Below are 12,097 nucleotides of genomic sequence, written 5' to 3' on the forward strand. Positions count from 1 at the left end.
ACCATCACCCTGCCATCACTCTACCATCACCCTGTCATCACCCTGCCATCACTCTACCATCACCCTGTCATCACCCTACCATCACCCTGTCATCACTCTACCATCACCCTGTCATCACCCTACCATCACTCTGTCATCACCCTGCCATCACTCTACCATCACCCTGTCATCACTCTACCATCACCCTGTCATCACCCTACCATCACCCTGTCATCACCCTGCCATCACTCTACCATCACCCTGTCATCACTCTACCATCACCCTGTCATCACCCTACCATCACCCTGTCATCACTCTACCATCACCCTGTCATCACCCTACCATCACCCTGTCATCACCCTGCCATCACTCTACCATCACCCTGTCATCACCCTGCCATCACTCTACCATCACCCTGTCATCACCCTGCCATCACCCTGTCATCACCCTGCCATCACTCTACCATCACCCTGCCATCACTCTACCATCACCCTACCATCACCCTGCCATCACTCTACCATCACCCTGTCATCACCCTACCATCACCCTGTCATCACCCTGCCATCACTCTACCATCACCCTGTCATCACCCTGTCATCACCCTACCATCACCCTGTCATCACCCTACCATCACCCTGTCATCACCCTGCCATCACTCTACCATCACCCTGTCATCACCCTACCATCACCCTGTCATCACTCTACCATCACCCTGTCATCACCCTACCATCACCCTGTCATCACCCTGCCATCACCCTACCATCACCCTGTCATCACCCTGCCATCACTCTACCATCACCCTGCCATCACCCTGCCATCACCCTACCATCACCCTACCATCACCCTGTCATCACCCTACCATCACCCTGTCATCACTCTACCATCACCCTGCCATCACCCTACCATCACCCTGTCATCACCCTGCCATCACTCTACCATCACCCTGCCATCACCCTGCCATCACCCTACCATCACTCTACCATCACCCTGTCATCACCCTACCATCACCCTGTCATCACTCTACCATCACCCTGTCATCACCCTACCATCACCCTGTCATCACCCTGCCATCACTCTACCATCACCCTGCCATCACCCTGCCATCACCCTGCCATCACCCTGCCATCACTCTACCATCACCCTGCCATCACTCTACCATCACCCTGCCATCACCCTGTCATCACCCTACCATCACCCTGTCATCACCCTGCCATCACCCTACCATCACTCTACCATCACCCTGTCATCACCCTGTCATCACCCTACCATCACCCTGTCATCACCCTACCATCACCCTGTCATGACCCTACCATCACCCTGTCATCACCCTACCATCACCCTGTCATCACCCTGTCATCACCCTACCATCACCCTGCCATCACCCTGTCATCACCCTGTCATCACCCTACCATCACCCTGCCATCACCCTGCCATCACCCTGCCATCACCCTGTCATCACCCTACCATCACCCTACCATCACCCTGCCATCACCCTGCCATCACCCTGTCATCACTCTACCATCACCCTGTCATCACCCTACCATCACCCTGTCATCACCCTGCCATCACCCTGTCATCACCCTACCATCACCCTGCCATCACCCTGTCATCACCCTACCATCACCCTGCCATCACTCTGCCATCACCCTGCCATCACCCTGCCATCACTCTACCATCACCCTGTCATCACCCTGCCATCACCCTACCATCACCCTGCCATCACTCTACCATCACCCTGTCATCACTCTACCATCACCCTGTCATCACCCTGCCATCACCCTGCCATCACCCTGCCATCACCCTACCATCACCCTGTCATCACCCTACCATCACCCTGTCATCACTCTACCATCACCCTGTCATCACTACCATCACCCTGTCATCACCCTGCCATCACCCTGCCATCACTCTACCATCACCCTGTCATCACCCTGCCATCACCCTGCCATCACCCTACCATCACCCTGTCATCACCCTACCATCACCCTGTCATCACTCTACCATCACCCTGTCATCACTACCATCACCCTGTCATCACCCTGCCATCACCCTGCCATCACTCTACCATCACCCTGTCATCACCCTGCCATCACCCTGCCATCACCCTACCATCACCCTGTCATCACTCTACCATCACCCTGTCATCACCCTGCCATCACCCTGTCATCACCCTGCCATCACCCTGCCATCACTCTACCATCACCCTGTCATCACCCTGCCATCACCCTGCCATCACCCTACCATCACCGTGTCAACACTCTACCATCACCCTGTCATCACCCTGCCATCACCCTGCCATCACCCTACCATCACCCTGTCATCACTCTACCATCACCCTACCATCACCCTGTCATCACCCTGCCATCACCCTGCAATCACCCTACCATCACCGTGTCATCACTCTACCATCACCCTGTCATCACCCTGCCATCACCCTGCCATCACCCTACCATCACCCTGTCATCACTCTACCATCACCCTACCATCACCCTGTCTTCACCCTGTCATCACTCTACCATCACCCTGTCATCACCCTACCATCACCCTGTCATCACCCTGCCATCACTCTACCATCACCCTGTCATCACCCTGTCATCACCCTACCATCACCCTGTCATCACCCTACCATCACCCTGTCATCACCCTGCCATCACTCTACCATCACCCTGTCATCACCCTACCATCACCCTGTCATCACCCTGCCATCACTCTACCATCACCCTGTCATCACCCTGTCATCACCCTACCATCACCCTGTCATCACCCTACCATCACCCTGTCATCACCCTGCCATCACTCTACCATCACCCTGTCATCACCCTACCATCACCCTGTCATCACTCTACCATCACCCTGTCATCACCCTACCATCACCCTGTCATCACCCTGCCATCACTCTACCATCACCCTGTCATCACCCTGCCATCACTCTACCATCACCCTGCCATCACCCTGCCATCACCCTACCATCACCCTACCATCACCCTGTCATCACCCTACCATCACCCTGTCATCACTCTACCATCACCCTGCCATCACCCTACCATCACCCTGTCATCACCCTGCCATCACTCTACCATCACCCTGCCATCACCCTGCCATCACCCTACCATCACTCTACCATCACCCTGTCATCACCCTACCATCACCCTGTCATCACTCTACCATCACCCTGTCATCACCCTACCATCACCCTGTCATCACCCTGCCATCACTCTACCATCACCCTGCCATCACCCTGCCATCACCCTGCCATCACTCTACCATCACCCTGCCATCACCCTGCCATCACCCTGCCATCACCCTACCATCACCCTGTCATCACCCTACCATCACCCTGCCATCACTCTACCATCACCCTGTCATCACCCTACCATCACCCTGTCATCACTCTACCATCACCCTGTCATCACCCTACCATCACCCTGTCATCACCCTGCCATCACTCTACCATCACCCTGTCATCACCCTGCCATCACTCTACCATCACCCTGCCATCACCCTGCCATCACCCTACCATCACCCTACCATCACCCTGTCATCACCCTACCATCACCCTGTCATCACTCTACCATCACCCTGCCATCACCCTACCATCACCCTGTCATCACCCTGCCATCACTCTACCATCACCCTGCCATCACCCTACCATCACTCTACCATCACCCTGTCATCACCCTACCATCACCCTGTCATCACTCTACCATCACCCTGTCATCACCCTACCATCACCCTGTCATCACCCTGCCATCACTCTACCATCACCCTGCCATCACCCTGCCATCACCCTGCCATCACCCTGCCATCACTCTACCATCACCCTGTCATCACTCTACCATCACCCTGCCATCACTCTACCATCACCCTGCCATCACCCTGTCATCACCCTACCATCACCCTGTCATCACCCTGCCATCACCCTACCATCACTCTACCATCACCCTGTCATCACCCTGTCATCACCCTACCATCACCCTGTCATCACCCTACCATCACCCTGTCATCACCCTACCATCACCCTGTCATCACCCTACCATCACCCTGCCATCACCCTGTCATCACCCTGTCATCACCCTACCATCACCCTGCCATCACCCTGCCATCACCCTGTCATCACTCTACCATCACCCTGTCATCACCCTGCCATCACCCTGCCATCACCCTGTCATCACCCTACCATCACCCTGCCATCACTCTGCCATCACCCTGCCATCACCCTGCCACCACTCTACCATCACCCTGTCATCACCCTGCCATCACCCTACCATCACCCTGCCATCACTCTACCATCACCCTGTCATCACTCTACCATCACCCTGTCATCACCCTGCCATCACCCTGCCATCACCCTACCATCACCCTGTCATCACCCTACCATCACCCTGTCATCACTCTACCATCACCCTGTCATCACTACCATCACCCTGTCATCACCCTGCCATCACTCTACCATCACCCTGTCATCACCCTGCCATCACCCTGCCATCACCCTACCATCACCCTGTCATCACCCTACCATCACCCTGTCATCACTCTACCATCACCCTGTCATCACTACCATCACCCTGTCATCACCCTGCCATCACCCTGCCATCACTCTACCATCACCCTGTCATCACCCTGCCATCACCCTGCCATCACCCTACCATCACCCTGTCATCACCCTGCCATCACCCTGTCATCACCCTGCCATCACCCTGCCATCACTCTACCATCACCCTGTCATCACCCTGCCATCACCCTGCCATCACCCTACCATCACCGTGTCAACACTCTACCATCACCCTGTCATCACCCTGCCATCACCCTGCCATCACCCTACCATCACCCTGTCATCACTCTACCATCACCCTACCATCACCCTGTCATCACCGTGCCATCACCCTGCCATCACCCTACCATCACCGTGTCATCACTCTACCATCACCTTGTCATCACCCTGCCATCACCCTGCCATCACCCTACCATCACCCTGTCATCACTCTACCATCACCCTACCATCACCCTGTCTTCACCCTGTCATCACTCTACCATCACCCTGTCATCACCCTACCATCACCCTGTCATCACTCTACCATCACCCTGCCATCACTCTACCATCACCCTGCCATCACCCTGCCATCACCCTGCCATCACCCTACCATCACTCTACCATCACCCTGTCATCACCCTACCATCACCCTGTCATCACCCTACCATCACCCTGCCATCACTCTACCATCACCCTGTCATCACTCTACCATCACCCTGCCATCACTCTACCATCACCCTGCCATCACCCTGTCATCACCCTACCATCACCCTGTCATCACCCTGCCATCACCCTACCATCACCCTGTCATCACCCTGCCATCACTCTACCATCACCCTGCCATCACCCTGCCATCACCCTACCATCACTCTACCATCACCCTGTCATCACCCTACCATCACCCTGTCATCACCCTACCATCACCCTGCCATCACTCTACCATCACCCTGTCATCACTCTACCATCACCCTGCCATCACTCTACCATCACCCTGCCATCACCCTGTCATCACCCTACCATCACCCTGTCATCACCCTGCCATCACCCTACCATCACTCTACCATCACCCTGTCATCACCCTACCATCACCCTGTCATCACCCTACCATCACCCTGTCATCACCCTACCATCACCCTGTCATGACCCTACCATCACCCTGTCATCACCCTGTCATCACCCTACCATCACCCTGCCATCACCCTGTCATCACCCTGTCATCACCCTGCCATCACCCTGCCATCACCCTGTCATCACCCTACCATCACCCTACCATCACCCTGCCATCACCCTGTCATCACTCTACCATCACTCTACCATCACCCTGTCATCACCCTACCATCACCCTGTCATCACCCTGCCATCACCCTGTCATCACCCTACCATCACCCTGCCATCACCCTGTCATCACCCTGCCATCACCCTGTCATCACCCTGCCATCACCCTGTCATCACCCTGTCATCACCCTACCATCACCCTGTCATCACCCTACCATCACCCTGCCATCACCCTGTCATCACCCTGCCATCACCCTGCCATCACTCTGCCATCACCCTGCCATCACCCTGCCATCACCCTACCATCACCCTGCCATCACTCTACCATCACCCTGCCATCACCCTGCCATCACCCTACCATCACCCTGCCATCACTCTACCATCACCCTGTCATCACCCTACCATCACCCTGTCATCACTCTACCATCACCCTGTCATCACTACCATCACCCTGTCATCACCCTGCCATCACCCTGCCATCACTCTACCATCACCCTGTCATCACCCTGCCATCACCCTGCCATCACCCTACCATCACCCTGTCATCACTCTACCATCACCCTGTCATCACCCTGCCATCACCCTGTCATCACCCTGCCATCACTCTACCATCACCCTGTCATCACCCTGCCATCACCCTGCCATCACCCTACCATCACCGTGTCATCACTCTACCATCACCCTGTCATCACCCTGCCATCACCCTGCCATCACCCTACCATCACCCTGTCATCACTCTACCATCACCCTACCATCACCCTGTCTTCACCCTGTCATCACCCTACCATCACCCTGTCATCACCCTACCATCACCCTGCCATCACTCTACCATCACCCTGCCATCACTCTACCATCACCCTGCCATCACCCTGTCATCACCCTGCCATCACCCTACCATCACTCTACCATCACCCTGTCATCACCCTACCATCACCCTGTCATCACCCTACCATCACCCTGCCATCACTCTACCATCACCCTGTCATCACTCTACCATCACCCTGCCATCACTCTACCATCACCCTGCCATCACCCTGTCATCACCCTACCATCACCCTGTCATCACCCTGCCATCACCCTACCATCACTCTACCATCACCCTGTCATCACCCTGTCATCACCCTACCATCACCCTGTCATGACCCTACCATCACCCTGTCATCACCCTACCATCACCCTGTCATCACCCTGTCATCACCCTACCATCACCCTGTCATCACCCTGTCATCACCCTGCCATCACCCTGCCATCACCCTGTCATCACCCTACCATCACCCTACCATCACCCTGTCATCACCCTACCATCACCCTGTCATCACTCTACCATCACCCTGCCATCACTCTACCATCACCCTGTCATCACTCTACCATCACCCTGCCATCACTCTACCATCACCCTGCCATCACCCTACCATCACCCTACCATCACCCTGTCATCACCCTGCCATCACCCTACCATCACTCTACCATCACCCTGTCATCACCCTACCATCACCCTGCCATCACTCTACCATCACCCTGTCATCACTCTACCATCACCCTGCCATCACCCTGTCATCACCCTACCATCACCCTGTCATCACCCTGCCATCACCCTACCATCACTCTACCATCACCCTGTCATCACCCTACCATCACCCTGCCATCACCCTACCATCACCCTGTCATCACCCTGCCATCACCCTACCATCACCCTGTCATCACCCTACCATCACCCTGCCATCACCCTACCATCACCCTGTCATCACCCTACCATCACCCTGTCATCACTCTACCATCACCCTGCCATCACTCTACCATCACCCTGTCATCACCCTACCATCACCCTGCCATCACTCTACCATCACCCTGTCATCACTCTACCATCACCCTGCCATCACTCTACCATCACCCTGCCATCACCCTGTCATCACCCTACCATCACCCTGTCATCACCCTACCATCACCCTGCCATCACCCTACCATCACCCTGCCATCACCCTGCCATCACTCTACCATCACCCTGTCATCACCCTGTCATCACCCTACCATCACCCTGTCATCACCCTACCATCACCCTGTCATCACTCTACCATCACCCTGTCATCACCCTACCATCACCCTGTCATCACCCTGCCATCACCCTACCATCACCGTGTCATCACTCTACCATCACCCTGTCATCACCCTGCCATCACCCTGCCATCACCCTACCATCACCCTGTCATCACTCTACCATCACCCTACCATCACCCTGTCATCACCCTGCCATCACCCTGCCATCACCCTACCATCACCGTGTCATCACTCTACCATCACCCTGTCATCACCCTGCCATCACCCTGCCATCACCCTACCATCACCCTGTCATCACTCTACCATCACCCTACCATCACCCTGTCTTCACCCTGTCATCACTCTACCATCACCCTGTCATCACCCTACCATCACCCTGTCATCACTCTACCATCACCCTGCCATCACTCTACCATCACCCTGCCATCACCCTGTCATCACCCTGCCATCACCCTACCATCACTCTACCATCACCCTGTCATCACCCTACCATCACCCTGTCATCACCCTACCATCACCCTGCCATCACTCTACCATCACCCTGTCATCACTCTACCATCACCCTGCCATCACTCTACCATCACCCTGCCATCACCCTGTCATCACCCTACCATCACCCTGTCATCACCCTGCCATCACCCTACCATCACCCTGTCATCACCCTGCCATCACTCTACCATCACCCTGCCATCACCCTGCCATCACCCTGCCATCACTCTACCATCACCCTGTCATCACCCTACCATCACCCTGTCATCACCCTACCATCACCCTGCCATCACTCTACCATCACCCTGTCATCACTCTACCATCACCCTGCCATCACTCTACCATCACCCTGCCATCACCCTGTCATCACCCTACCATCACCCTGCCATCACCCTGCCATCACCCTGTCATCACCCTACCATCACCCTACCATCACTCTACCATCACCCTGTCATCACCCTGTCATCACCCTACCATCACCCTGTCATCACCCTACCATCACCCTGTCATGACCCTACCATCACCCTGTCATCACCCTACCATCACCCTGTCATCACCCTGTCATCACCCTACCATCACCCTGCCATCACCCTGCCATCACCCTGCCATCACCCTGTCATCACCCTGTCATCACCCTGTCATCACCCTGCCATCACCCTGTCATCACCCTGCCATCACCCTGTCATCACCCTACCATCACCCTGCCATCACCCTGTCATCACCCTGCCATCACCCTGCCATCACCCTGTCATCACTCTACTATCACCCTGTCATCACCCTGCCATCACCCTGCCATCACCCTGTCATCACCCTGTCATCACCCTGTCATCACCCTACCATCACCCTGCCATCACCCTGTCATCACCCTGCCATCACCCTGTCATCACCCTACCATCACCCTACCATCACCCTGCCATCACCCTGCCATCACCCTGTCATCACCCTGCCATCACCCTGCCATCACCCTGTCATCACCCTGCCATCACCCTGTCATCACCCTGCCATCACCCTGTCATCACCCTTCCATCACCCTGTCATCACTCATCATTTATAGCAGATTTTTATTCTGGCTCAGATCTGTTGACATCTGGCAATCTTCACAGGCTAACTGGGAATCCACTCCTTCAGTTCGGAAACGATGATTGGCCCACATCTGCAGTTTTCTTTGCTCCAATTGTATTGGACGCAGTGTTGGCGTCAATGGAGTGTAGTTGCATTCACTAAAGACCTAAAGATCTGCTACATAAGTGGGCCTTTAGATTTATGCAAAAATTAAAGCAAGATTATGAAGTTTGGGTCAGCACATCATATTTGGACCATTTCTGGGCCACACTTTTGAGAAACAACTAAACCAACTTAGAATGTAATATGTCAACAGTCTGAGCAGAAATGCTGCAAATAAACCACAGTTGGCTCTTCTTTGGGTCACATTTGTATGTTTTTCCTTTTTTTTTTTTATCTGAACCATAGAACAAGTTTATTCATGTTATCGACCCACGATCGACCTGCGATCGACCTGTTATCGACCTGCTATCGACCCGCTATCGACCTGCTTTCGACCCCCAACCTGCTATCGACCCGCGATCGACCTGTTATCGACCTGCTATCGACCCGCGATTGACCTGTTATCGACCTGCTATCGACCCGCGATTGACCTGTTATCGACCTGCTATCGACCCGCGATTGACCTGTTATCGACCTGCTATCGACCTATCGACCCGCGATCGACCTGTTAACGACCTGTTATCGACCTGCTATCGACCTATCGACCCGCGATCGACCTGTTAACGACCTGTTAACGACCTGTTATCGACCTATCGACCCGCGATCGACCTGTTAACGACCTGTTATCGACCTGCTATCGACCTATCGACCCGCGATCGACCTGTTAACGACCTGTTAACGACCTGTTATCGACCTATCGACCCGCGATCGACCTGTTAACGACCTGTTATCGACCTGCTATCGACCTATCGACCCGCGATCGACCTGTTAACGACCTGTTAACGACCTGTTATCGACCCGCTATCGACCTGCTATCGACCCGCGATCGGCCTGCTATCACAACTCAATTGTGGGCTGAAATAATTTAAACACTGAAACTTTGAACAGATTCAGTTACATTTATATGGAGTTTAGCCGCTATAAAATAGCAGCAACATGGCTTTCATGCAGATCTCTGTGCCGATCTGCATTCATGTTTATCTGAGTATGCTATCATGTAAACGTCTGTAAAAGGTCCATAAACTCAGATTAGCTTCATGTTAATGTCAGAGTAAATGAGGTAGCTAACTCAGTTGTTACAGATACTCACTATTCTGCTGCCTGTGTTTGTGACAGGATTCCACATAGGATGAATACTGAACACTGGGGATCTTCTCTGCTCTGCATACAGAAAAAACAACAAAGCAATCACAGATTAACATGAAAACAGATCAATAATCATGTGTAAGATACGTAAACTGAAAGATCTTTTCCTGATCCAACTCACTTTTTCAGAGCTTCTATGAAACTCATCCGAGCGTCAGGTTTCACAGGAAGCTGTGATTAACAGGAAATGTGAGAATGATTCATCCTAAAACCTCTTCACATCTGGAAACATGCAGGTGAAGAAAGATCAGTGAAAAGGTGGAAATGCTCACCACTCTCGGCTTCAGCAGAGCAGGAAGGAATCGTGTTAGAAAATACGGCCTCCGGAAAATACTGAAACACAACATGTTCTGGTTACCTTTATACCAACGCTCCGGATATTCTTCTAAAGATCCATTCAACACAGTTTTACGTGTCCTGTAGTCATACTTTCTGGTATCACCCTGATATCATCCTCCAGTTGTCCTGATATCGCCCTGATATCATCCTCCAGTTGTCCTGATATCGCCCTGATATCATCCTCCAGTTGTCCTGATATCGCCCTGATATCATCCTCCAGTTGTCCTGATCTCGCCCTGATATCATCCTCCAGTTGTCCTGATATCGCCCTGATATCATCCTCCAGTTGTCCTGATATCGCCCTGATATCATCCTCCAGTTGTCCTGATATCGCCCTGATATCATCCTCCAGTTGTCCTGATATCGCCCTGATATCATCCTCCAGTTGTCCTGATATCGCCCTGGTATCGCTGTCCTGATCTCGCCCTGGTATCGCTGTCCTGATCTCGCCCTGGTATCGCTGTCCTGATCTCGCCCTGGTATCGCTGTCCTGATATCGCCCTGGTATCGCTGTCCTGATATCGCCCTGGTATCGCTGTCCTGATATCGCCCTGGTATCGCTGTCCTGATCTCGCCCTGGTATCGCTGTCCTGATATCGCCCTGGTATCGCTGTCCTGATATCGCCCTGGTATCGCTGTCCTGATCTCGCCCTGGTATCGCTGTCCTGATCTCGCCCTGGTATCGCTGTCCTGATCTCGCCCTGGTATCGCTGTCCTGATCTCGCCCTGGTATCGCTGTCCTGATCTCGCCCTGGTATCGCTGTCCTGATCTCGCCCTGGTATCGCTGTCCTGATCTCGCCCTGGTATCGCTGTCCTGATCTCGCCCTGGTATCGCTGTCCTGATCTCGCCCTGGTATCGCTGTCCTGATCTCGCCCTGGTATCGCTGTCCTGATCTCGCCCTGGTATCGCTGTCCTGATCTCGCCCTGGTATCGCTGTCCTGATCTCGCCCTGGTATCGCTGTCCTGATCTCGCCCTGGTATCGCTGTCCTGATCTCGCCCTGGTATCGCTGTCCTGATCTCGCCCTGGTATCGCTGTCCTGATCTCGCCCTGGTATC

The 12,097-nt window shown here is 53.8% G+C and overlaps 1 protein-coding gene across 1 annotated transcript in view; it reads right to left on the minus strand.

Moving 5' to 3' along the window:
- fanca (FA complementation group A) overlaps window positions 1–12,097 on the minus strand; it is a gene marked incomplete at its 3' end in the record, with an annotated part of 54,493 nt that overhangs the window by 20,133 nt on the left and 22,263 nt on the right. Inside the window, exons 19-21 of the mRNA XM_079258404.1 lie at window positions 10,972–11,032; window positions 10,821–10,870; window positions 10,644–10,714 (exon numbers count right to left, since the gene is read on the minus strand). Of these exons, the coding sequence (XP_079114530.1) occupies window positions 10,644–10,714; window positions 10,821–10,870; window positions 10,972–11,032 (182 nt within the window). The remainder of the gene's footprint in view (window positions 1–10,643; window positions 10,715–10,820; window positions 10,871–10,971; window positions 11,033–12,097) is intronic.

This window comes from Telmatherina bonti (assembly GCF_933228915.1).
Source record: "Telmatherina bonti genome assembly, chromosome: 2".
NCBI classification, from domain to species: Eukaryota; Metazoa; Chordata; class Actinopteri; order Atheriniformes; family Telmatherinidae; genus Telmatherina; species Telmatherina bonti.